This window comes from Rhamphochromis sp. 'chilingali' (genome assembly GCF_963969265.1).
Source record: "Rhamphochromis sp. 'chilingali' genome assembly, chromosome: 7".
Taxonomy (NCBI): Eukaryota; Metazoa; Chordata; class Actinopteri; order Cichliformes; family Cichlidae; genus Rhamphochromis; species Rhamphochromis sp. 'chilingali'.
Window position 1 is genome coordinate 37,104,941 of NC_137934.1, and position 27,864 is coordinate 37,132,804.

Below are 27,864 nucleotides of genomic sequence, written 5' to 3' on the forward strand. Positions count from 1 at the left end.
CATTTAATCTAATTTTGACTGTACATATTTGTTCTGAGCGTTTTTACTTTTTTGGGGCGTGTGGTGTTCATCAAAGTAAAGGTAAAATTTGAAGATGGGTGTAGTTGGAGAACTTGCTAAGATGATCTCAAGTTCATGTTTTATTTGACAATTTAGACACACTAAGTAGGGCTTTACATAAATATATAGTTTATGGGGATATTCTCAATAATTTCCCCCTCCTACCAGATTTAAATTGGCGACCTTCCAGTGACAGGCCTGCCTCTTGCACCTCCAGGCTACTGTGATGCTATATACAGTGGGGCAAAAAAGTATTTAGTCAGCCACCGATTGTGCAAGTTCCCCCACTTAAAATGATGACAGAGGTCAGTAATTTGCACCAGAGGTACACTTCAACTGTGAGAGACAGAATGTGAAAAAAAAATCCATAAATCCACATGGTAGGATTTGTAAAGAATTTATTCGTAAATCAGGGTGGAAAATAAGTATTTGGTCACCTCAAACAAGGAAGATCTCTGGCTCTCACAGACCTGTAACGTCTTCTGTAAGAAGCTTTTCTGTCCCCCACTCGTTACCTGTATGAATGGCACCTGTGTGAACTCATCATCTGTATAAAAGACACCTGTCCACAGCCTCAAACAGTCAGACTCCAAACGCCGCCATGGCCAAGACCAAAGAGCTTTCGAAGGACACCAGGAAAAGTATTGTAGACCTGCACCAGACAGGGAAGAGTGAATCTACAATAGGCAAGCAGCTTGGTGTGAAAAAATCAACTGTGGGAGCAATCATCAGAAAATGGAAGACATACAAGACCACTGATAATCTCCCTCGATCTGGGGCTCCACGCAAGATCTCATCCCGTGGGGTCAAAATGATCATGAGAACGGTGAGCAAAGATCCCAGAACCACACGGGGGGACCTGGTGAATGACCTGCAGAGAGCTGGGACCAAAGTAACAAAGGTCACCATCAGTAACACACTACAACGGCAGGGAATCAAATCCCGCAGTGCCAGACGTGTTCCGCTGCTGAAGCCAGTGCATGTCCAGGCCCGTCTGAAGTTTGCCAGAGAGCACATGGATGATACAGCAGAGGATTGGGAGAATGTCATGTGGTCAGATGAAACCAAAGTAGAACTTTTTGGTATAAACTCAACTCGTCGTGTTTGGAGGAAGAAGAATACTGAGTTGCATCCCAAGAACACCATACCTACTGTGAAGCATGGGGGTGGAAACATCATGCTATGGGGCTGTTTTTCTGCCAAGGGGACAGGACGACTGATCCGTGTTAAGGACAGAATGAATGGGGCCATGTATCGTGAGATTCTGAGCCAAAACCTCCTTCCATCAGTGAGAACTTTGAAGATGAAACGAGGCTGGGTCTTCCAACATGACAATGATCCAAAACACACCGCCCGGGCAACAAAGGAGTGGCTCCGTAAGAAGCATTTGAAAGTCCTGGAGTGGCCTAGCCAGTCTCCAGACCTCAACCCCATAGAAAATCTGTGGCGGGAGTTGAAAGTCCATGTTGCTCGGCGACAGCCCCAAAACATCACTGCTCTCGAGAAGATCTGCATGGAGGAATGGGCCAAAATACCAGCTACTGTGTGTGCAAACCTGGTAAAGACCTATAGTAAACGTTTGACCTCTGTTATTGCCAACAAAGGTTATGTTACAAAGTATTGAGTTGTATTTTTGTTATTGACCAAATACTTATTTTCCACCCTGATTTACGAATAAATTCTTTACAAATCCTACCATGTGGATTCATGGATTTTTTTTTCACATTCTGTCTCTCACAGTTGAAGTGTACCTCTGGTGCAAATTACTGACCTCTGTCATCATTTTAGGTGGGGGAACTTGCACAATCGGTGGCTGACTAAATACTTTTTTGCCCCACTGTATATATATATATATATATATATATATATAAAAAAAAAACACCCAGCACGCCCCTGCGGGCGGTTTATCCTTCAAGCTCGGGTCCTCTACCAGAGGCCTGGGAGCTTGAGGGTCCTGCGCAGTATCTTAGCTGTTCCCAGGACTGCGCTCTTCTGGACAGAGATCTCCGATGTTGTTCCTGGGATCTGCTGGAGCCACTCGCCTAGCTTGGGAGTCACCGCACCTAGTGCTCCGATTACCACGGGGACCACTGTTACCTTCACCCTCCACATCCTCTCGAGCTCTTCTCTGAGCCCTTGGTATTTCTCCAGCTTCTCGTGTTCCTTCTTCCTGATATTGCTGTCATTCGGAACCGCTACATCGATCACTACAGCCGTCTTCTTCTGTTTGTCTACCACCACTATGTCCGGTTGGTTAGCCACCACCATTTTGTCCGTCTGTATCTGGAAGTCCCACAGGATCTTAGCTCGGTCATTCTCCACCACCCTTGGGGGCATCTCCCATTTTGACCTCGGGACTTCCAGGTTATACTCGGCACAGATGTTCCTGTACACTATGCCGGCCACTTGGTTATGGCGTTCCATGTATGCCTTGCCTGCTAGCATCTTGCACCCTGCTGTTATGTGCTGGATTGTCTCTGGGGCATCTTTACACAGCCTGCACCTGGGGTCTTGCCTGGTGTGATAGACCCCAGCCTCTATGGATCTTGTGCTCAGAGCTTGTTCTTGTGCTGCCATGATTAGTGCCTCTGTGCTGTCTTTCAGTCCAGCTTTGTCCAGCCACTGGTAGGATTTCTGGATATCAGCCACCTCCTCTATCTGCCGGTGGTACATACCGTGCAGGGGTCTGTCCTTCCATGATGGTTCCTTGTCTCCCTCCTCTTTCTTGGGTTTCTGCTGCCTGAGGTATTCACTGAGCACTCGGTCAGTTGGGGCCATCTTCCTAATGTATTCTTGGATGTTCGTTGTCTCATCCTGGACTGTGGTGCTGACACTCACCAGTCCCCGGCCCCCTTCCTTCCGCTTAGCGTACAGCCTCAGGGTGCTGGATTTGGGGTGAAACCCTCCATGCATGGTAAGGAGCTTTCTTGTCTTTATGTTAGTGGCTTCTATCTCCTCCTTTGGCCAGCCTATTACCCCAGCAGGGTACCTGATCACGGGCAGGGCGTATGTGTTGATGGCCCGGATCTTGTTCTTACCATTCAGCTGACTCCTCAGGACTTGCCTGACCCTCTGCAGGTACTTGGTGGTTGCAGCTTTTCTAGTGGCCTCTTCATGGTTCCCATTCGCCTGTGGGATCCCCAAGTACTTGTAACTGTCCTCTATGTCTGCAATGTTGCCTTCTGGTAGTTCAATCCCCTCAGTTCTGACTACCTTCCCTCTCTTTGTTACCATCCGACTACACTTCTCCAGTCCGAACGACATTCCAATGTCATTGCTGTATAGCCTGGTAGTGTGGATCAGTGAATCGATGTCTCGTTCACTCTTGGCATACAGCTTGATGTCATCCATGTACAGGAGGTGGCTGACAACTGCTCCGTTCTGTAGTCGGTATCCGTAGCCAGTCTTGTTAATGATCTCACTGAGGGGGTTCAGGCCTATGCAGAACAGCAGTGGGGACAGAGCATCTCCTTGGTAGATCCCGCACTTGATGGTGACTTGTGCTATGGGCTTGGAGTTGGCCTCTAGTGTTGTACGCCACATCCCCATTGAGTTCCTGATGAAGGCTCTTAGGGTCCCATTGATCTTGTACAATTCTAGGCATTCCAGTATCCAGCTGTGGGGCATTGAGTCATAGGCCTTCTTGTAATCAATCCAGGCAGTGCACAGGTTGGTCAGTCTGGTCTTGCAGTCTCGGCTGATTGTTCTGTCTACCAGTAGCTGGTGTTTTGCGCCTCTGGTATTCTTGCCAATTCCTTTCTGTGTCCCGCTCATGTATTGACCCATGTGCCTGTTCATCTTAGCCGATATGATGCCTGACAGGAGCTTCCATGTAGTACTGAGGCAGGTTATTGGTCGGTAGTTGGAGGGGACCGGTCCCTTCTTGGGGTCCTTGGGGATCAGGACCGTCCGGCCTTCAGTTAGCCATTCCGGGTGTCTCTCGTTAACTAGCAGCTGGTTCATTTGTGCTGCCAGACGCTCGTGGAGTGCAGTCAGCTTCTTCAGCCAGTAGGCGTGAACCATGTCGGGCCCTGGTGCTGTCCAACTCTTCATACTGGAGACCCTTTCTTGGATATCTGCCACTGTGATGGTTACTGGACCCTGTTCAGGGAGGTCGCTGTGGTCAGCCCTCAGATCCTCTAGCCACTGAGCATTGCCGTTATGGGTTGCATCCTTCTCCCATATGCTCTTCCAGTATTGCTCCGTCTCCAGCCTTGGTGGTGCTGTTCTCTTATTGTTCCCTTGCCACTGAGAGTACACCTTTGCTGGTTCTGTGGAGAACAGCTGGTTTATTCTCCTGCCTTCTATCTCTCTGGTGTACCTCCTCAAGCGGCTGGCCAAGGCTGTGAGTCTTTGCTTGGCAGTTTCCAAGGCCTCAGGTATGGCCAGCTTGCTGTATTTCTTAGGCACCTTATTTGTCGCACCTTTCTGCAACTCCGTTAGTTGGCTAACCTCCCTCCGTGCTACTTTGATCTTGCCCTCTAGCCTCCTTCTCCATGGAGGGTACTGCCCCTTGTCGCTGTTCAACTTGTAGCCAAGCATCTCACTGATCACTGTTATATATATATATATATATATATATATATAAAATTGTGTGCTTGAAATCCTAAAAACATTTTACCCCTCTTGACCTCACGGATAGATCTCATTGTCATACCATATTTTTTAGCATGGTGCAACTATTTGGATGACCAAGAGAAAGAGCTGTCCGTGGTACTGAAATGAGAGCACAGCACGTGGCCTGGTGCGTTACTATGGCTACAGCTGTCTGTATCCCTAAAATAACCATACACACACACAGAGAGTAACCTTATTACAAAAAAATGGCAATCTGTTCAGTTCCTGATAGCACAGTGGTCACACTGATAAAAGCGGACAAATATCGTTTTTGTCACTAATGCTCTCAAACTCCCTCCGAGGTACCATTTGGAAAATCAGCACTCAGTGCTATGCAACAAGTAACCTGCTGTTTTTTTCTTCCTTCGTGCCCTTAATGCAGGATAAAAATGAAGTCTACACGTTTACAGTATTTTTTTTGTTTCTTGTATTTTTTTTTCTTTGTGTTACAATGTGTCCTTTGTGCTCTGAGGCAAATTGAGAAGTTGGCACTTTGTAGGCTTGTCTTTTGTAAAGTGCTTTGAGACAAACTTTGTGATTGACTGACACATGCATCAATTTGCACAGTGGGAAACAAAGCTCCACCAGGCCACTTTGCATATTTGCAGCTCCAAATACAGAGAAAACTGGCTGAAAATGTTGAACGCAAGACTGCCAAACCTGTGTGACACACTGACCTGGGGATAAAATAGTGTATATACCCATTTTCAAAAGGACAGATGGCAGCATGTTTATTGGTGGGTCACCTTACTTTTTGAAGCTGAGTATATATTATGTTGCATTATGGAGAAGAAATGCAGTAAACAAAAGCTTAAGATAGTGAAGAATGGTGGAACAAAACAGTTCTGGGATATAAATGACCTTACTGAGAGTTAGAGATGATACCTTCCATTCTCTTCTGCTTACCCAATTCAGTGTCACTGGAGTGCTGGAGCCTATCCCGACTGTCACAGGGTGAGAAGACAGGGTACAACCTGGACAGGATGCTAGAATTTCACAGGAGAAAATACTAGAATTATTTATGTATTTAATATACACCAAGCAAATGTTTCGAATGTTTTAAACTTTTTAAACAGATACAGTGCATCCAGAAAGTATTCACATCCTTTGCTCAGCACCTTGTTGAAGCACCTCTGATAGTAACTACAGACTCTTTTTCATTAGGATGCTACAAGCTTGGCACACCTATTTTTGGGAATTCTCTCCCATTCTTTTTTTGCAGAACCTTTCAAGCTCATCAGGTAGGATAGGAAGTGTCGGTGCCATTTCTCAAGAGAGGTTCAAGTCTCAGCTCTGGCTTGACTGGTCAAGGACATTCACAGAATGATTTTAAAGCCACTCCTTTATCTTGGCTGTCCAGAGTGCTCAGGAGCAGGTTTTCATCAAGGATGTCTTTGTACATCGCTGCATCCATCTTTCCCCAACCGTAACCAGCCTCCCAGCTGCCTCCCAGCTGCTGAAAAACATCCCCACAGCATTAAACTGCCACCACCATGCTTCACTCTAGGGATAGTATCGGCTAGGTGATGAGTGGTGCTGGTTTCCTCCTGACATGAAGCTTGGTATTCCTTTTTTTTTTTTATCAGATCGGAGAATTCTGTTTCCCATGGTCTAAGAGTCCTTCAGGGGGCTTTGTCAAACTCCAGGCATACTGTCATGTACCTTTTTCAAAGGCGTGGCTTTCTTCTGGCCACTCTACCATACGGGCCTGATTGGTGGAGTGCTGCAGAAATGATTGTCCTTTTGAGAGATCCTCCTTTCTCCACAGAGTAAAACTAGAACTCTGGATCGCTCACTTCTTCCCTTTATGGATGTTGGAGCCGACTGTGCTCATTGGGACCTTAAATACAGGAGAATTTTTCTATACCCTTGCCCTGATCTGTGCCTCGATACAATCCTGTCTAGAGGTCTACAGGCAGTTTCTTGGATTTTTGGTTTGTGCTTTGACATGAACTGTACATGACTGAATCTTGTATAGACAGGTGTGTCCCTTTCCAAGCCATGTCCAATCAACTTAACACAAGTGGACTCAAGTTGTAGAAACATCAGAGAGATGATCAGTGGAAACAGGATGCACCTATGCTCAGTTTGGAGTGTACCTGTTATATTGTTATATTTGCTTTTTTAATACATTTTCAAGAATTTCTCTTTGTCATTATGGGGGATTTTGTGTAGAATTTTGAGGTGAAAAATGAATGAAATCTATACAAGAATAAGGCTGTAACATGACAAAATGTTGAAGAAAAGAAGTGCTGTGAATACTGTATCTGTATGTAAATGTACAAAATATGTAGACCAAGGAAAAGCTTTCAGGCACTGGAACCTTTCTAGTTTCTGTTTGTAGTACACCTGTCGTCCCAGTTTTATTGACTGGGCTTGTATGAGCAGTCTTTGGTTACATGCAGGTAAACAGTCCAGGTGGAGAGTAAAAGAGCGATTTCATTTCAAACACATCTGCTGTCATGTGATGGTAGACACTAACTTTAAAAACTGTACAAACGATTAGTTTTGAACTGGATAGCCATTATCTGCTATCCACAGATCCTGGCTAAGTGAACAGACCAGCAGGTGTGTTCCACAATAGTCTGCAGCTTAGCATTAAAACATAAGTCAGACAGAAACAATTGGACAATGGTCGCACAGCCTGACTGGTGACCTGTCCAGGTTGTACCCTGCCTCTCACCCTAAGACAGCTAGAATTGGTCTAGTTTGCTTCAAATGTAACTAAATTTGTTGTTAAGTTCTTAGGAAGTTTGCAGGTTAACATGTTTAATCTTAATTGTGGTCAGTTTGGGGTTTTACGGAGAGATTATGTGTTGAACTATGTCTTGATGGGGAAACAGCAATTTCCTGAGACCTGGAAGCCAGTAACTTCAGAAACTCACTGCACCTTGTTACTCAAGTCACACAGTGAGTGTGACTTTACATGAAATCACACACATGAGACTTGTGTTTCATAATAGACAGATTTTTCTACATATACATAAATTACAGCTAGCTCATTGTTGTTTCTTCAGTAATTGTATTAAATAAAACTGATATGTGAACAATATCAGTTCACAAACAGTTGAATAATCTGCAGCTGTGTTTAATTTCCAAAATAAATGTCTTGCAGAGTCATGGCCTAATGGTGCAGGCTTCAAGCGAGTGGCCACAGTACTCAGCGAATCTTCCTCAATCCATAGTGATGCGCTGTGCTACCTGAACAAGGACATGTCCGGGATTGGACTGGAACCCATGTCCTACAGCACCCTGGAGCCTGGACCTTATAGAGAAGAACCATGGGCTGAGGAATCACAAAGTCTGCTACAGGTAACTACAGGACCAGAGAAAATGTGCATGTGTGGGGAACTATAATAACATGCTTAAAAAGCTATAATATTTTTTGGGGAACCAGTCTAATGTTTTTTTCCCCCTTTCATTCTTTCGTTACCAACTTCCTCAAGTAAGCCAATCACGTAATATTTCCTGTGAGCTCATGTGTTTCATTGCATTGCATCATTGTATGATTTATCATGTCTCATTAAAATGACCCCAGATAAGACTGTGATAATGATGAAGGAGGCCAGTCTCTGAGGTTTAATGATGTTTGTTCCTGTACTCTTTCAAAATAAAAGTCGCATCTGAGATATTTGAACAGCCTAGAATCACCTCGGACTGACTTTGAGAAGAAGTTTAAAATGATTGTAAGAGTAAGGAAAAGACTTGAGCTCAATCTGTGTGTGTGTGTGAGTGTGTGTGTGTGTGTGCGGGTGGGGGGGGGGGGGGGGGGGGGTTCTACAATACACCCTTTATAATGCATCAAAACACAGTTAACAGAACATGTATATACTGATGCAACACAAAATGTGCTCACTTCTCTTTCTTTTCTTTGCATACCGTTTCCTTACACTTGTACGTTAGTCCCTCCATCACACAAGTACAAGCGCACAAAAAGAAAGAAAAATCGTTCAAAATTTAAATTGGAAAAACTGGCATGCTGTGAAAAGCACAGATATGCTGCTGGGGCACAAAAGCACTGTTTCAAAAAACATTTTGTTGCTTTAATGATGTGAAAACACAGGTCTCCCTGCAAGTTACATCACCGAAGTGTGGAAACAGCCAATGCTGCTCCCTCTCTCCACGCTGCAAAAAGTGTCCATCCTAACCATCTTACCCAAAACTAAAAATGAAAAGTAACAAACACTTTGGGGAGTCCTATATTTTACTGTAAATAAACTTGGTCTTTTTTTCAGGTGGTTGAATGTCATATACACTAAAAAAAAAAAGAAAAAGAAAAATCTACCCAAAATGCTGATTTTAACTAATAATGTAAAATGTCCACGTAATTTTGTTAGGTACAATAGGTACAATGTAAAATGTAATTTTACATTCAGGTTAAAGATTAAGTATGTAAATAAATTAATCTTTGAATATAGCGACATGTATACTCAAAAAAGGAAAAAAATATTCAAATTAAAAAACTCAAATTAACTGAGGGTGTTTTTTTTCTTCTTTTTTTGAGTATACATGTCGCTATGAGCAGCAAGACGAAAACAACATATTGGAGATGGGCATTTTTTACAGCGTGGGACGCTCCGTGCCAAAAGCGCAGGCAGCGCGCAGCCAGCCTCCAGATCACACAGTTGGATAGATGGGTATCACCAGCATGTGATCAGGCTGCCGATTGCATACGAACTGCCTCATACATCTGACAGACAAAGAAAATAATGAAACCTGAGACACTCGATCCGTCGCTCCACCTGGACTGTCGACTAACTGGAGTGACTTCATGAATCTGATGGGAGGGATGGGAGGGATGATGAATCCGGAGGTATTTTTCTGCCTAAACCGCCAACTTTCACTCCTGCTCTTCTTCTTCTCCCACTACTCATCCTCTGTGTGTCTTTAAAGCGCAACAGCATGCAGGTCTCCCCGAGTGAAGACAAGATCCCAGTAAGTACAACGACAGCCTCCCCGCACGCCGCTTCTCTTGGTCTTCTGGTCGTGGTCTGGAGTTAGTTTTTACTACACCTCAGTGTTCGTGACATATTTACGACTCTCTATGGTAGTTTTCATATTCGTTTTACATTTGGTGACATTGCCGAAAGCTCGGCTTTAATTTTTGATTTGAAGTGTTTCTCCATCTACTATATTTACTTGGAACCTATAATTAGTTAATTTGTCCATGGGGCTACAAGAAACGTAAGACGACGCTTTCGATTATACGTGAGAACATCATAATTGGCTATCATATACCACTTTATGATGAGCAGACAGGTGAGGCTCAGTAAAATGTTTGGCAACCTCCAGGGAAGGTCTTCCCAGGAGTTTTCATTAAGCTCTTAACAGAACAACAACTACCGGGGGATTCTTGGTACTGGTTAAACTAAAGCAACTAAAAATCCCTGCACACCTGTCTCTCTCGCTCTGTTATGTGTGAGCAAACACAAGCACTATAGTGAAGCTCCAGGAGCGTGACTGTAGCAGCGTTTGTGTCCTGCAGAGTAGTGCAGACAATATGTATTGTTGTGCGGTTATGCAGTCAAAAATAATTAGAGCTTTCGTAAGTAATTTGAGTAATAGTCTATAGACTTTGTACACATGCAGCAAACAGTTTTTGTAATAGCAACTGTAGCTGAAGCACAAGAACACCCGAGACATTAGGAACAATGCGCTGGAGTAATTTACACCGTTACACAGGTGTCTGTTGATTAGACCCAAGTCGGTCGGCGCTATACTAACTCAGCTTTTCTTGGGAGTCCGCTCAGCAGCGACTTTTAAAGTTCACATGGAGTGTTGTAAACTAAGTGGAATCTGAAAGTGAAGACACGGCTCAAAGGTGAAATAGGGTCTTTCATCCAGCAGGTGCAGCTAATTAGCTTGATAGAAAGAAACACCTTGAATAAACTACACCGATAAGCTAATCTGGTGAGACTTGGCAATACATGCTTCAGGAACATCTAAACTTGTTTTGACTTGCCTGAGCCATGAAATAAGTCGGTAATGCACACCTTCCTGAATTTGCACTCATTCGGTTTGTTCTACCGGGGTTTACATTTATTCAGTACTTGGCGAGATAGACAGGAATTCAAATGTCTAAAAAAGGCCTAGCTGTTTGGTGTGCTGTCTGTTTGGTTAACAATTGGCAAGTTAAAGGTAGCTAAGGGAATTATTATTATTATTATTATTAATTATTGTTTTGGTCTTTTTTTTTTTTTTAGTTGCTTCAGTCATTTACTGCAATGTGTTTGCCAGGGGTGTGTCCAGAAGAAGGGCATGGGGTGGCACTGCTTCTCCCAAAAAGGAACAATTTCTGTCATGCTTGTTTCTTTGCCTCTATTCTACTATATATTGCATCAAAATATTATTATTTTTTATTTAGCTTCTAATCACATTGTTTTAAATCATGCTACTCAACAACATATAGGAAATTAAAACCATCAGCTGCATCATTAAAGTGATATAGAGTACACATTACTGAACTGGTAATCATGACATCCTCTACTTAGGATGAATTACAGATACTAGTGTTTAAAAAAAATGCACCAGTAAAACTTCAAGAACTGGTTCATTTTATTTACTCAAGTAAAAGTGGAAAATGAGCAGGTTCTGAAATGTACTCTAGAAAAGTTTAAAAAGTAGCTCTTTGGAGGATGTTTCTACTACCTATTTAACTCTAGTATCTATTTTTATGCAAAGCAAACTGAATTTTGTGCTATATTAATGTCACATAAAAATAATATTAGTAGACAGGAATACAAATATGATTTCTGTCTAAATTGTAATTCTAATAAAGGTACTCAACTTGAGACAGGTAAGCAGAACATGAGCAGAGAAAAGGAAGGAGAAAAAAATTAGCTCCATTTTCTGTTGCCTGCATTGTAGAGGGTGACTTTCCCTCTAAACAAGAAAATGAGTAGGGTACAGGTTAAAGTGGGATTCAGCAGGTGGGGGAACCCTAAAATCAGCTGAAATGGCCCAACATCGGAACAAGAATCACAACTCACAATAATTTTTATCGAGAGGTCAAGTAGATTTTCTTAATGTACCTGCTGTGATCAGTTGATTGGGGATGCTGCAGCTCTGAGGTTTACTGATCTTTGTGGATATACACTGAATTTAATACGATGTCAGCAGGTGTTTCATGAGTTGTCCTGATTAATCTCCATCCTCTACACTGACAGTATGCTGTTTATGCTGTCTTTATACTCTAGGGCATACAGTTGGCATGAAAGGTGGAATTCAGCTAATGAATCTAAGCATCATCATCATTTAACTAAATTAATCTCTGGTGCCCTTTAAACCATGCCTCATTTTGATTTGCTGCATGTTTCACAATATGAAAACCCCCCATAATACCACAAAAACATGAGGACTTGCATGCAAGCTTTACATTTCCATTGATCAAACACAACTGAGCAGTTCTTACCTTTAAATCTAACTTCTCTTCTTCCTCTCCTGTCCTGTCTTTTTTATCTTTCTCCATTTCTGAGTGAAGTTCACTCTTTCTTTTCTCTCACTATGGAAAAAAAGGATAAGGCCTACACTGTTGTCTCAAAGTTGCTCTTGTAATGTAGTTTTCAATCAGCTTTAGTGATATTAAGTATTGGCAAATTCAACAAAATTACTTTCAATAGTGATGCTAGCTTTTTCTAGCTATATCATATCAGATATTTCTAAAAACCAAGCTGTTAAACTTAGCATGTTTTTTCTTTCTTTTCTTTTTTTAGTGTACTAGTCTATTTCATGCTCAAATAGTTTAAAATGTAAGCACTTTGTGATCGTTCATGTACATCTTCTCTCTCCCTTGGTCTCTGTTTTGTCCTGTTTCTGGTCATGGCAGATGGTTACCCCCTCCCTGAGCCTGAATCTACTGGAGGTTTCTTCCTGTTAAAAGTAGTTTTTCCTTCTATTCTCACCAAGTGTTTGCTCATGAGGGATTGTTTGACTGTTGGGGTTTTCTCCAGAATACTCTGGTCTTTACTTTACAGTATAAAGATGACACTCGCTGTGATTTGGCGTTATGTGAAAAAACCTGATGTGTATTCAACCGAAGCACAGTGTGTGTTTAGGTTAAAGTGTAACAGAGTAATACAACAACATACATTGCATCGCTATACTGCTGTCTGGTAAGAAATCTCCCATCATGCTCAGAGTATAGAGCTTTGCCTCTTGTGTCCTCCATGTTTAGTCTCGCTCTCTGCTTTCCCTCTGTCTAAATAAAGAATAAAACAGCCAAAGGTGAGCTGACTGCCCACTCTGCTGCTGAAGGTTCTCACTTCAGTGTTTTTGAGAACCTGCCAAAAGCCACTTGTGGTTGTGTGCACTGACACTGCAGTAATGTTTAAGTTCATTCAAACACTTATTACATAACTCCACTGCTGCTTAAAGGTGTTGTATGCTCTCTATAACCAGTTTGTATTTGACTGGGATACGCTACAATAATTATTCTAAATCTTTTAGGTTTTTTAATATATAGTGCACCAGTATTGATGTTTGCTTGATATTTATATTTTACAGGTCATGGGATCAACTTCAGGTCCTCATGCCATCGGAGAAGGCCTTTACTTCAGTGACGGCCGACGGAAAGTCGACTATGTTCTGGTCTTTCATCAGCGAAGGCACACCTCGATACGATCTCCTGCTAGTGCCTCCGTTTCACAAGACCGGTTATCTATTGTTTCTAATGGCAACTTTCCTTCAATGGCGGCCTCAGATGTGGCACCAGGTGGAAGTGGTGGTGGTGGTGGAGGCGGCGGCGGCATTCCAGGAGGGGAGGGTGCGGGCGCCAGCGAGGTGTTCATGGAGCTTGGAGGAGCAGGAGATGGCGAGCCAATGGAGCCCGGTGACCATGAGATGCGTCTAATCAGGCAGGAGTTTGAGGCTAACCTACTAGAGGCTGGTTTGGAGATTGAGAGAGACAGAGAGGTGAGTGTGTGTATGGTCATGCTAAGCTTCTTTTATTCTCATTTGCACAACACTGGCTAAATTTAATGCAGCTGACAGGTAGGCTTTAACAGACACTTTCCAAAGACATGTAGTTAGTGGGATCAGGTTAAATGGTCATTCTAAATGGTGTCAGTTGGCGACCTGTCCAGGGGGTACCCCACCTCTCGTCCTATGGTAGTTGGAATAGGCCCCAGCCCCCCTGTGACTCTGATGAGGATAAGCGAAAGTGGAACTGAAAGTGGTATTTTAACAAAGTGGAAGGAAGCAATTGGGAACAACAGCAACTAAGCCACTAAGTGGTAGAACACGTAAAATCGCAGAGCTAGGTCAGCCAATGCTGAGGTGAATAGTGCGCAGAGTTCAGGTATATTTAAAAACCATTAGTTTTCATTAAGGCTTGGAAAAAACAAAAGCTTTGTTTTTTATTTTATTTTATTATTATTTATTTATTTATTTTTATCCCAAATCCTTGAGAAATAAATGGGATTATAATTTGACACACTAGACTCTGTGTTTTTGAACACAGGCTAAATTCTATAGCTTCACTGACTTCACAGGCTTTTTGAAGTTGAACCTCTACACAGGATCTGACGTAACACTATCTTGAGCTATTTAAGGTGAGCGCCTACATAGGAGCCTGGCTCAGATAGTAGAAGGAGGTGGGAGAGACTGTGTAACAACAGCAGTTGAGCTTGTCTTGAGGTTTCTGCTGATTGTACCAAAGTGTTCAACCTTCTTTAATCATCCTGCTGCTGTGGGACAAAACAACAGAAAACCTACATGAGTCATCCCAATTTAGGGCAGCTGCAAAGTGGGTTTGTCTTTAGGGGCTTTAAGTTGGTGATTATATTTTAGCCTAAACCATATTACGATATCGCCAGTTTCTGTCTACTTATGTGAAATTATGAAACTTTATTCCTCTACATAATAATAATGGATTGGATTTATATAGCGCTTTTCAAGGCACCCAAAGCGCTTTACAATGCCACTATTCATTCACTCTCACATTCACACACTGGTGGAGGCAAGCTACGGTTGTAGCCACAGCTGCAACCGACAAATATTTCCATAGGTACTGGTTTAGACACCCCCATGACTCAGGGGTTGGCAATCTCAGTCCACGAGGGCCGGTGTCCCTGCAGGTTTTAGATCTCACCTTGGGTCAACACACCTGAATCACATGATTAGTTCGTTACCAGGGCTCTGGAGAACTTCAGGACATGTTGAGGAGCTAATTTAGCCATTTAAATCAGCTGTGTTGGTTCGAGGACACATCTAAAACCTGCAGGGACACCGGCCCTCGTGGACTGAGATTGCCCACCCCTGCTCTATGGGCTCCTGAGGTGTGGGGAGGGTTAAAAAAAAAAGGGTACAAGGAATTTGCCACTTGAATAAACACACATCAAAATAGAGATGCTTTACAAAATGGAAAGTCAGAATAAATGTCAGCATTGTGGGAAACATGGACAAAATTCATCACTGAAGTTCACCAATAAAAACAAACAAAAACCTCTAGAACTTAAAGCAGTTTCACAGAAACTTCAGTAACGTTGTGGTTTTAGAGAATGGCGGCTTTCTGTGTCAGAAATGGCTTGTATCCAAGGGCAACCCACTGATGCATAACTTGGTGCAAGCTGCACCAAACCTGCAAACCTGAGTGATGGGAGAAAAAAGTCAAGCCTGAGTCATTCAGCCTTCTGCTTTCATCCGTAAATGCCTGCAGAAAGGAAACCTTTAACTGTCAGTGTTTTCTACCATTATAGATGGATCTGTGTCTACTGTGTCTACTAAAAACACAGAGATTGCTCACTGTTGAGCATGGGGTGGAATATAGCCAAATTAGCAGCTCAACAAGTTGAATTTGGTGTGTGCACATTCTACAGCGTTCCCGTACACTGGGCTATGTCTATTTACCACAAGTGATTTCATCACGTCAGATGTTTTGCGACGCACCTTTTGCCGCAAGACTTTTGCAAAGTCTTACCTTGTGACTTACCTTTGCTGTTTTCTGGTTACTGGCAGTCTAAATTTAAATGTTTATTTATTGTAATTTAACATATCAGCAACTTGATGCACTGAGGCAGGTAGCCCAAATTGAGCATGGGGAAGAAGTGACTTTGAGCATGGCATGGTTGTTGGAAATGGTTGTTTGCGTTGGTGGACCTCTTGCTAAAACCCAGGTATGCATAATCTGTGAATGCACAACATGTCAAACTTTGGAAACTGATGGGCTGAAGGAGCAGAAAACTGCATTGGCTGCCACTTCTGCTGTCTAAGACCAGGAAACGGTACCTGTTATACAACCTGGTGTGATGAGTTTCAATTACTGCTGTGACATTTTGATCTGAATTTGGCACAAATAAAATGAGGCATGGATCCATCCTGGCTTGTATGAACTGTTTAGGCTAATGGTGGTGGTGTTTTGATATGGGGGTGTAGTTTCTTGGCAGACCTTAGTACCAACTGAGCATCAAAGCTCAAATGATCTCAAACTAGTTTCTTGAACATTGTACTTAAATGGCTTCCAGAGTCACAGCTCTCAATCCCGCAGAGCACCTTTAGGAAATGGTGGATCATAGATTATGGATATGGATATGCAGCGGACAAATCTGCAACAACTGTCCATCCATCCACCCATCCATCCATTCGCTTCCGCTTATCCTTTTCAGGGTCGCGGGGGGCGCTGGAGCCTATCCCAGCTGTCATAGGGCGAGAGGCGGGGTACACCCTGGACAGGTCGCCAGTCTGTCGCAGGGCCAACACACAGGGACGGACAACCATTCGCGCACACATTCACTCGCACATTCACACCTAATGGCAATTTGGATTTTCCAATTAACCTATCCCCACAAGCTGCATGTCTTTGGACGGTGGGAGGAAGCCGGAGTACCCGGAGGGAACCCACGCAAACACGGGGAGAACATGCAAACTCCACACAGAAAGACCCCGGCCTGATGTTGGAATTGAACTCAGGACCTTCTTGCTGTGCGGCAACAGTGCTAACCACCGTGCCACCGTGCTGCCTTAAAACACCTTGTTGAACCATGAAAAACAAAGAAAGTTCTGATGGCAAAAGGGTGCCCAAGCTGGGTAAAAGCAGGGTGTACCTAATAAAATGTCCAGTTAGTGCAGATCCTGTTTGTTTTGAGTCAGCATCCACAGTGGCCTTGATGTTTCATCGGTGCTAAAAGCCTTTAATTCTGGTCACTTTAGCTGACACAGCTGCTGCTCTGACCTCTGCATCGATTTCCTAATTTGGCCTAAAACGGCTAATTTTGTTTTGACACGCACAAATCACTTTCGCTGTCATTGTGTGTTACTGGCGCTAGCTTGTGTGGCTCTGTCCTGCTTTTGTTGTTTGTGCGTGTGTGTGTGTGTGCGCGTGCATGCATGCTTATGCGTGGCACTTGGCACAACACACGGCCTATGTGCTCTGCCTGCTTGTGGTAATGATGCTCCAGGCTTACTGCCACAAAGTTGTACAAATGCAGTTTTTGTTAAACTTCCGTTTGTCAGTTAATGAGCTTCTGCTGCACTTTGGCTTCAACAAGAGGATTAAATTGTTAAATTTAAGTGATGCTTACTTGTTTCGCTCGTAAAGTAAAAAAACAAAATAGATTTTTTTTTTTTTTTTTTTTTTACACAGCACAAGGCAAAAACAGCATAAAAGTCTCATGTACTCTAAAATGTTTAAGAAATAGTGTACTGTAGTGTCTAACTTACCAGTGCAGGGCTTGTCGTGTGTATGATACCCATTTTGCTGTGTGTGTGTGTGCGCGCGTGTGTGTTGGCTGGCAGCCAGTTGGCAGTGTGTGGAGTCTGCAGGCTAGTATTAATCAGATTGTTGACAGTGTGGCAATGGAGCCTAAGCCTGGATGAGATTAACTGACTGACTGATAGCTTTTTATCTCGTCTCACAGATCTAGGGCTAAAATCTGCCACCGAGAGAAACAAACATCCCAATATCCTTAATTTGAACAAAGTGGGAAGCACTCTGACAAACATAACTGCTCTCCTTCCATCATTGTATAGGCCGCAATGGGTGAGAAGCAGCCTTACAGATATAATAAGTCATGTACCAAAAATCAATTTTCCACTGTACTCTGTGTGCACATAATCGGGTGAAGCTGTTCAACATTAATCATAGTTAATCAAGTGCATACAACAGAAGTACAAACTGCACCTCTAACTTAAAATAAAGCAGGTAATTAACGGATGGCCTGCTGGCGTATGTTGGTAGTTAAATGTTTTCCAAAGGCTTTGGAAGACACTTTTATTTTTGAGAGATTAGGGTCAGTGTAAGTGTCTCACTCGACATGGGTAATGATAAATGTCAAATGTCATTTTGCTTGAAATGTTTTAGCATTTTGAAGTTGGTAACATTAGTCTTTTTTCCCCCAGTGAGAATCTGATGCGTTTTAAAATGTTACTTTATTTACATCTAAAAGCTTTCTATCTAACATTTGAACGCATTCACAGTCTGATTAACGCATCAGGAGCAACTCACGGCTTAGTATCTTACGCAAGGGTACTTTGGCACGCAGACTGGAGCAATCAGGGATTGAACCAGCAACTCTGAGATTAGTAGATGGCCTATCTACAGCTATTCTTGAGTGAGGTAGAAGGAATAGTTTTTGCTGTTCTGTTTTAAAGATATATACATTGAGCATCACCAGTAGCAAAGTATACTTTTTATATAATAAAAAAGATGATCCTTATTGTGCCCAACCTGTTTGACTTCAGATTAACTTGATGCTGGTAAAGAAGAGTGACTCAAATGTCAAACTTGTTGATTGTGTCTCAGGATTATTGCGCTGACCTTTGATCTCTTAGGGACATCCTCTTAGAGAACATGCTTAATTAAATCAGAGCGAGATTTTAATTGAAGAAGTAGAGCTGGGACTTGTCAAGATTTCAGTCCATGGGGTTTTTAGAAACATTTTAAACACTTAAATGTTATGTTAGTATTTTTAGATGAAGGCATGGGAACATTAATAATCAGAAAAAATAAGTATGTTCCACTCGTCTTCTAAAACATATTTGTGTTGCTGTGGACTCCATGCTAGGATTCATCCGGCATCTTGCCTTAGTTTTAATTAACCAAATGAATAACAGCTCTATACTTGTGCTAAACATGCAAACTGCAAACCATACAGTATTTTTATACATGAAACTATTTTTCTTCCATTCTACACCGATACAGTGACTGTGTATTTGGCAGTAAGTGCTGCCAGAAAGCAGCACTATGTAGATAAAAATGTAGCGCCGAAACTGGTGCTCTGCTAATATTTTTGTCCTGTTCTTCCCACGTAGACATTTTTGTCAGCAAAGTAATTGCAGCTTCAGTCCATCACCTGTCTGTAACTGAGTATATGCATACACAGTATCAAGTGTATGTTACCTGCATTTTGACTGCGCTCTCCATCTAATACACCAGCAATGGGTTTTTTTTTTTTTTTGGTTTTGTTTTATAAATTAATTTTTTTGTTGTTTTCAGTGTAAAGGTCAAAAATCCAACAACACTTGTGTGTGTAGAACACCTTGCTAGTCTAGACCTGTGTGTTTCAGAAGTAGGCTAAGGTGTATGAAAACCACCTACTCTGTTCCTAGTGCAAAATGAAGGAAATCTTTTTATTTTTTATATATATTTATTTTACTTGTTGAATTGCCATGAAAAACACACTGCACATTACGAAATCCAGTATATCCAGTCTACTGAACAGAATCTGAATCAGTCTAGCATTTTCTGAACCAAAATAACTGTTAAATCTACTCTGTTAATGTTGCAGATGGGCCACACTAATGACTGTTACAGATTAGCCTAGACTTTAACAGTTATGTTATTGTTAGCTTTAGCAGCTAACCAAAACCGTCATGATAATAGACCGCTAATGTGGCTAACACTTAACTGCTAATAGTTATATGGGTAACATGAAAGTGTATGACGGCCAGGTTAATGTTAATGAAAAGTGTTTAATACTTAACTGTTTTCAAAATGGGAGCTTTACTCACCTCTCGAAATTTCTCCGTGTTATTTAGTGTTGTCAGCATCAGCTACGGTTAATGGGAATTGAGTTGTGTGTAGGGCTGCTAAATGTCCTGTTTTAGCCGTGACATCCTGTATAATGAGCAAAATTTGTTTGTCCCTTATTCCAACTTAAATGTCCCATATATTGACCATTACTTGAAATGTCACTTTCTGACCAACAGATTTGCACTCTTATAAATATCTGATTTGACCACAATTATATCAGACGAGTGATTGTGTCCTGGAGTCGTGACTCTTAAAAAGACGGTGCTGTTTGGTCTGCGCAGCATATTAACCTGGGTAATTGAAGCCTGTATTTGAATATTTTTTCTCTTTTGCTTATTTTTCAAAGGAAATGCCCATAGGATTTCTGTCATCACTTAATTTATTTTTCTTTATTGTTTTAGATGAGGTATTGATTAAACTTAATACTAACATTTTACTGGATTTTTACTGTAAGAAAATGAACATACATATTTTCACTATACACACCTGTCTGTGCATTGTGCTTCTGGCACACCAGACTGTCGCTTACTTGATAGTTAAAAAGGTAGCAACCCTAGTTGTGTGTCAACTGCATTGCATTTAGTTTGAATGCTATGCACCTCCTGCATTTAGTTTATTCATTCTTGATGGCTGGAATGACTTCTTGCTGGGGGCTTCATGATTGGCAAGGTACACCCTGAACAGGTGTCCAGTCCATCACAGTGCTAACACAGGTGAGTTTTTTGCTAATTGATTTTAACAACAAAGAAAAAATCTAGCTACCTACAGGTATGATCCGACCACCTAGAGATCTGTAGAAAGTTACTGATGTCATCCTAACACCTAGCTATAGATGCTGTAAAAGATAGATGTACCTTGTGGATTGGAAAATAAAAGTGCCTCAAACCTGCATCTATCTTAAGGCCACCACATAGCGATAGCTGTGGTTGTAATAGGACTTCTGGTCCTATAGAAATCTGACTTGAGCTCTGTAAACACTTTCTTTACCTTCTGTTGGCTGCTCCCTGTAGGGGACCACAGCAGATCATTTGCCCACGTCTAGGGTTGCCAACCGTCCCTTAAAAAACGGAATCGTCCCGTATTTCGAAACAAAAGTACACGTCCCGTATTGAGCTAATAAGGGACGCACTTTGTCCCGTAATACAGTGAGAATCAAAAGTAGTCTATAACTTTTAATGGAATTAACGCTTTGTTTGAAAACATAATTCCCAGCCCCTCTCCTGCTTTGTGACCAATGAGCTGACAGCACACTTATGACAATTCGAGTATGACAATTCAGATTACCGCTCATCTCATTGGTCGAGGAAAGGTCGCTTATGGAGAAAATACCGGAAGACAACAGATGACCACAACAAGAAGCATGGCCAACAGGGAAACAAACGCCGACACTGCGGTGCAAGTCTCGGACGACAGTACACCTAAAGCTGGGCAGACACTGTGCGATTTTTTTCAGTCGCGTTATTCAGCTCCTGCTCAAACTGCACAATTGACTCGCAGGGGTAGGTCACGATGCAGGTCTCACACTATACGGCCCGATGCTCTGATGCGACCTGAGTGCTCACACTGTGCCTCCATAAAATGAAGGTTATAACAGAAAATCTGTCGCGCTCTCTCTCTGTCTTTCACTCACACAGACACACCACCACCATCAACTTTGCTAAATTGCTAATGAAAAACATTGATCAGGCAGCTGTGATTGAGCAGCAGTGTAAATCCAACTATTTTCATGGTTGTTGTGGTCGTGATAATTTTGTGAGGCCACATCGAAATGGCTCGGATGAGCTTTCCAAAGTTCTACAAGTTGTGCCTCCATCGCTTGTGTCCAGATCACACGCTGCACAGCCGTGCTGCTCTGTCTTTTTCGCTGACATTTGTGTTTGCGCGTGCACAGTGTGACAAACTGCGGTGACACCCTCACGACCAAGCGATTGATGATCGGGAGCTGGTCGTGAGGTGTTAATCGCGTCTCGTTACCCCACGTATACTACACGACGCACGATGAAGGCCAAAATCGGGCCGATCGCCAAATCGGTCGCACGACTCAAAAATCGGTTCAAAATGGGCCAAAAATCGCACAGTGTGAGCCCAGCATTACACTCACACAGACACACACACCACCACCATCAACTTTGCTAAATTGCTAATGAAAAACATTGATCAGGCAGCTGTGATTGAGCAGCAGTGTAAATCCAACTATTTTCACGGTTGTTGTGGTCGTGATAATTTTGTGATGCCACATCGAAAAGGCTCGGATGAGCTTTGAAAAGTTCTACAAGTAGTGCCTCCATCGCTTGTGTCCAGATCACACGCTGCACAGCCGTGCTGCTCCATCTTTTACACCAACGTTTACGTGTTTGCGCGCGAGCAGTGTGAGCGGCTGTGATGAGACCCTCACGAGCGATTGATGATCGGGAGCTGGTCGTGAGGTGTTAATCGCTTCTCGTTACCCCACGTATACTACACGACGCACGATGAAGATCACTCAAAAATCGGCTCAAAATGGGCCTAAAACCGCACAGTGTAAGCCCAGCATTAGAGCAGCAATGTTTGTTCCCCTCAGAGAAAGGGAAGAATGGGAAAAGGAAAACACCTGGCTGGAAAAGGTTAATATGGGCATGTGCAGTCAATATCAGCGCTATGTGGCCAGAAGTGTGATAATATAATTTATTTTGTGTAATAAACAACTGCAAGGATAGATGATTACAAATAGATGACTAATACATAAAAGTAATACATAGATGAATAATGATGATGAGTTAAGATGCGTAATCATGGGAACAAGCGGGTTTACAAACAGGAGCAGCTGATTAGCATTAGAAAAGCTGAAATAATACCTCAACTGAAGCCAATTGTACTAAATGCACTAAATGTGCACTGTTACAAGAATGTTTTTCTTTCTATTGTTTTCTATTATTTTAAGTTAAGCAGGACAGAGTTCTTTTAAAGAAAGATTTACTTATATTCTCAAAAGTTAAGCATGACAGGCTTCTGTTTAAGAAAGAGACCTGTTTTACTGTGTTAATGTTGTCATTTTGAGCTAAAAATAAATGGCTAAATGATCATTTGTTTCACATGTGTTCATATCACAAAGAATAAACATCTACTTAAATCAAATTCAAGTCAAATGGTTAAAAAAATAATTTCACACACAAAAAAAGAGCTAGAAAATTCACCACACTGGGAAGGGTGAAGACAACTGGGTCGCCCGGCCCTGGCCACGAGGTGTCCCTTATTTATTTTTCAGGGAGTTGGCAACCCTACCCACGTCTCACCCTCTACTATCCTCCTCTGTCACACCAACCCTCTGCATGTCCTGCTTCATGACATCCATTAACCTCCTCTGAAGTCTTACTCTTTTCCTCCTCTCTGGCAGCTCCATATTCAACATCCTTTGTTCAGTGTATCCACTATATCCCTCCTCTACACCTGTCCAACCATCTCAGCTTTGCCTCTCTAACATTTTCTCTCAAACACTCAACCTGAGTGCTCCCTTTGAAGTACTCATTCTATCTTGTCCATACTGTCACTCCTGATGAAAATGTTAACATCTTTAACTCTGCCACCTCCAGCATTGCCTCCAAATTCCAATCTTGGAATTTTGCCTATGCCCATGTTTCCCATGGTTCAGTTTGTTTTTTGTATTTTCTTCGTTTATCTCACTCAACCAGTCCCCCCTCATCTCTCTTGATTTCTCTCCACTTCCTGCTATACTTTTCTTCCCAGCCATCCCATCACCCACCTGATCACCCTCTCATAACCCACCACCCTCCTACCCAAAGACGCCCCCGGCTGCGGCCTAGTTACGCCCCCAACAGAGATAAAGAGCTAATTGGAAATCGCTCTACTAATTAACCTTCTCCAGGCTAAAAGGTATTTATATCATCTGCTTTTTGATGGAGCGATAGCAATGGGAGGAGAGGTTGAGGAGGAGGAAGAGGGAGGAAAGGATTGGGAGACAGATGATAAATGTTGATTAAGCAGGTGAAACAGAATACTGGTGAGAGGGGCTACAAAAAAATTTCAAAGGAGCAAGTCGAGATGGAGTACATCGGCAATTCATTGCTTATTTCTCAGTTTTGTGGCAGATGGTCAGTTGTAAGGTTGCAAAATTTTCAGCCATCAGTTTGCTGCTTGACAAACACAGAAAAACCAGGTCAGTGTGGAGTGAAACCTGCTGGATTGTTTTGTCCTAAATTGACTGAAGTGTCTGTGTTTTTGATGATGGCAGATGGGGAAAGGGGTGAGGGTAAACCCTTGGGGGTGCAGAGGGACCTCGGGGGAAATGTAGTCTCTGGATACGTGTAGTCTAATTTTGTAAACTTTATCTAACAATAACACAGGCAGTAGAGTTCAACGGTTCTATCAATGGTACTTATGACAAGGATTACAGTTGATTACGCCAGAAGTGTTTACATTTTTTTTTTACTTTTAGTACTATGAATATTGTCATGAATCTAAATTTTGATTTAGACAAGAAAAGAAAACTTTCCTGAAATGATTAGATGAATTGTGGGAGTATCAAAGGAGATTGAAAAGGAACTGAAATATAAATCAAGAAATGCCCACAAATATAGGCCAGGCACTGCAGATTGTATAACATGTCTCTTAGGATATTCACCTAATGTTCAGGGGTTTCTTGAAACTCTGAGGTCTATAGTATTTTCAGTGTTGCACAAATGTGGTCTACACACATCATGCAGAGTATCTGATTTAAAGAAAGGAGACAAAGAAAATCTCCTCTCCAAAAAAAGTATGATATGACTTTGTGATTTTGTTTTTGAGGAAAAGGATCTAATATCTGCTAGAAGGAAAAACTGTGTCTGGTGTCAAATATTTTTAGTTGCTGTTTCCCCCTCGACTAAAGATTTCTGGGAATTGCTAAATGCTAATATTTCAAATATTTATTTCAACATACAACTGTTATACAAAAGAGGTGAAAACCATGAGACCATGTTTCACAGGTGTGATAACACAGTTGTCCTGCAGTGGAGTAGCTCCCTTTATCTGAACATAAAACTTCTCATTAAAACAAAAACTTCTATTTTGGTCTCATTCATCCCAATAACAGTCATTGTTTAAGCAGCCATCTGGCTCATCCATGTGATCTTTAGCAAACTGCAGATGGGCAGCGATGTCCTTTTTTGTTTTAATCCTGCCATGCACACCACACATTCAGTGATCTCCCGGTGATGGACTCATAAACCTAAAACAGTAGACCAGTTTTAGTTGCAGGCTTTTGCTTGATTAGACGTTGCTCTGGACTTTAACACCTCTTACTCGTGGAATGATCTTTGCTGATCGACCACCCGTGAGGAGAGTGGTAGTGGTCTTTGATTTCCTTGATTTTTACATTATCTGTCTGTTTGGGATGAATTATGTAACCCTTTTATAGTCTGATAAGCATAAACAACCTCTCAAGTCCTCAGGAATGTAAGCTTTTTGCCATGACACATAAACATACTGTGATGTGACAGATCAGTGTGTAACAGGACAGCAACAAGGTGAAAGCACTTCAATTTCACATTCAACTGAGTCTCCTCGTACTTTAGTGAGATAATTTACTTGTGTTTCTTTTAGTTATTTTTCTTCTATTTTGGTCATCTGTAAATGGTAAAAGTACATTTATTTTGTATGTGTGTGTGTGCCCGCACATGGATTATTTATAACAAATACATCTTATTAAAGCGAGGTGAATCTCAGGTGCCTTCGCATTCAGCTGTATGCAATGTGTGGGACTAAAGTCTGTGTGGATGTGACAGAGGGAGAGAGATGATAATGAAATAAGAGCAGTAAGACTGACAGTGAAGCAGTCAATCAGTCAGTGAAACAGTGTCTAGCGGGCAGCACAAGCTACAGTAATATATGTGAGGAGGGGAGGGTGGTGAGGGGGAGTGAAAGATCTCAGGAGAGTAGGAGTCGAGAGGAGAAAGGGAATAGTTTCAGGTTTCTGTCATTTGCCATACCACCTTTCTCTTTTCACTTCCCCCCCCTCTTGCAGAACCTAATGGGGGGGTCTAAGGAGGGTAAGGTTACCTGGCTGTCATCCCCCACTGGCTCCGCTTTCATTTCATTTACTCTCTCACTCACACTAAAAACCAGGTCCATCAGGCCTGCTGCAAACAATTTTTTTTTGAATTTACTTTTGGAACAAATTTCTTGGAAATGTGTTGCTTCACTTATACTTTCTATTTATATTCAGCCACAGGAATCCAGAAGAAGTTTTGTCATCGCGCTCGTATTCAGGAATTCAATCATGTATCTCTTGGTGCTATTTGAAGCAACCAATTATCAAATTTTGCTAATGCATATTAATATTAATATACTAATTACCGTGTGGGAACTGGAACATGATTCATTAGCAGCTAGATGAGTCAGAATTTCATCTTACATACAATTAATATGTTACATTTGAAGTTGGAGGTAAAATCACAAAAAACAAACCTCCAATGTGTTAGGAACATTCTGCACCAAACTGCAAACGGCTCCAGGCTTTGCTGTAGGAGCACAGGACACATCTATCTTTAATAGATATCAGAGGAATGCTGCTGGCTAAACAGGCTAGCCAAAGCTTTTCCGTAGGTCAGAATGATGGCAAGGATTGGTTGCATCTGGCTTGGATTTCAAAGAAAACTCCGTGTTGAATGCAAAATGTTGAGTTGGCCCTTGCAGATGTCAACTGTAAGGCCTGAAGGGAAAAAGCACTGAGAAGCGAAAATATCAAGTGAGGAGCAGAATGTATTTAGGTCTCTCCTGCTAAAACAAAGTCTGCTGTATTGGATTGCAAAGCAGTATTGGCAGATGGTCTGGTAAGCCATTTTTAAACAGCAGGTACTGTCAGCCAAGCAGTCTGCTGATACATTTCCCCGAGCATAAAAAGTTGAGGGCAATAAAGCATTATTGGTAGAAAACAAGCTCAGTCATGGTAAGTCCTTGTAAACACTGAATCATGGCTAATCAAAACTGTGTTTGGATCTGATTAGCATGTTTAATTTCCCAAATTGCTTACATAAACACAACTGAATGTTTTTGTTTTTTTCAGTTAAAGAGCCATGGCCCCAGCTTTACCAGAGTCCACGCACCATGGCCAGTATTATGTCGAGAGGCCGAGTTTCTCAAGATTAGAGTCCCCACCAAGACGGTAAGATCAGAGTACCTCACTGCAGCAGTTTCTTGTTAGGTTAGCAAACAGCTGAAGTTGATATTGTGTCTCTGTAGTTATTTTTTTTTCTATATAATGGCTATTACAATAAACTTAAGGGTTGTAACATTTTAAGAAATTAAGTCTAAGACTTTGGTATGCCAGTTTTTTTAAAATTCAGTTAAAAGTACAGAGACAGTCATACCCATAATTATATTTACACGTGGGGTTATTACTGCAGTACCACTCAGTGTTAGGTCTTTAATTCTCAGACAGTGTTAAGTTCTTTGGATGTGTGTATCTTACAGGTAGTAACATGGTTAACTCTGTATGTTTTGGTTACCCCAGAGTTATGAAATCAAAGAGGAAACTGGTTTCGGCTCCAGTATGAGCACAGTGTGGAGAACGCTGACCAAGCCTTTCCAGCCTAAAGTACCACATCAAGATCATGGACGCACCAAATTTCTTTCACACTGCTTCTCCAGGGACAAGCTACACTTGTGAGATAAATATGAACACAGATTTATTTTCTATAGAGCCTTATTTTATGGTTTCAGTATAAAATAAGACTAAGTAATGATAAGAAAGCCAACTGTCTGGTACCAGGGCTGGTCCTTAGTTGGATCTGACTATGGATGCTATAGTCACAACCTTCTATTAACCTAAACAACAAATGATGTCAAATCATTTATTGTCGAAAAGTCACTACACTTGTTTTTTTGTTTTGTTTTTTTAAACCACAAACTTGTAACACACAGCCACCTGTTTGGTGTTGTTGCAGGTGCATTTTGTGTTTAAAGTTGAAAAGACTATGTTTTGCAAAAACCTTAGCAGCCCTGCCATAGTGTACCATAGTGTTCATTGGTTGTGTTTCCTTCAGGTACAACATCACATCTAAAGACACTTTCTTTGACAATTCTACAAGGGGCAGAATAGTAAGTCTCTATGTTTACATCACTACCTCCTGTATCATATTTTTTTCAAGATTAGTCAATTTTTCCAGTCTAACAAGCTGAAATGTTCCACAGGTTTATGAGATCCTGAGACGGACGGTGTGTGCACGAACCTGTCAAACCATAGGTGA

General features: G+C 41.9%; 1 protein-coding gene across 3 annotated transcripts in view; it reads left to right on the forward strand.

The window, feature by feature from the left end:
• The first annotated feature begins 9,460 nt into the window (after positions 1-9,460).
• ano2b (anoctamin 2b) overlaps positions 9,461-27,864 on the forward strand; it is a 64,545-nt gene continuing 46,141 nt past the window's right edge. The window contains exons 1-6 of one of the 3 annotated variants that reach the window (XM_080887892.1): positions 9,461-9,612; positions 13,180-13,587; positions 26,682-26,780; positions 27,129-27,280; positions 27,661-27,715; positions 27,809-27,860. In XM_080887892.1, the coding sequence (XP_080744018.1) occupies positions 9,580-9,612; positions 13,180-13,587; positions 26,682-26,780; positions 27,129-27,280; positions 27,661-27,715; positions 27,809-27,860 (799 nt within the window). In that variant the 5' untranslated portion in view covers positions 9,461-9,579. Of the gene's footprint in view, positions 9,613-13,179; positions 13,588-20,709; positions 22,246-26,681; positions 26,781-27,128; positions 27,281-27,660; positions 27,716-27,808; positions 27,861-27,864 lie in introns of those variants that run through there. The other 2 variants (XM_080887894.1, XM_080887893.1) reach the window with 2 other exon arrangements.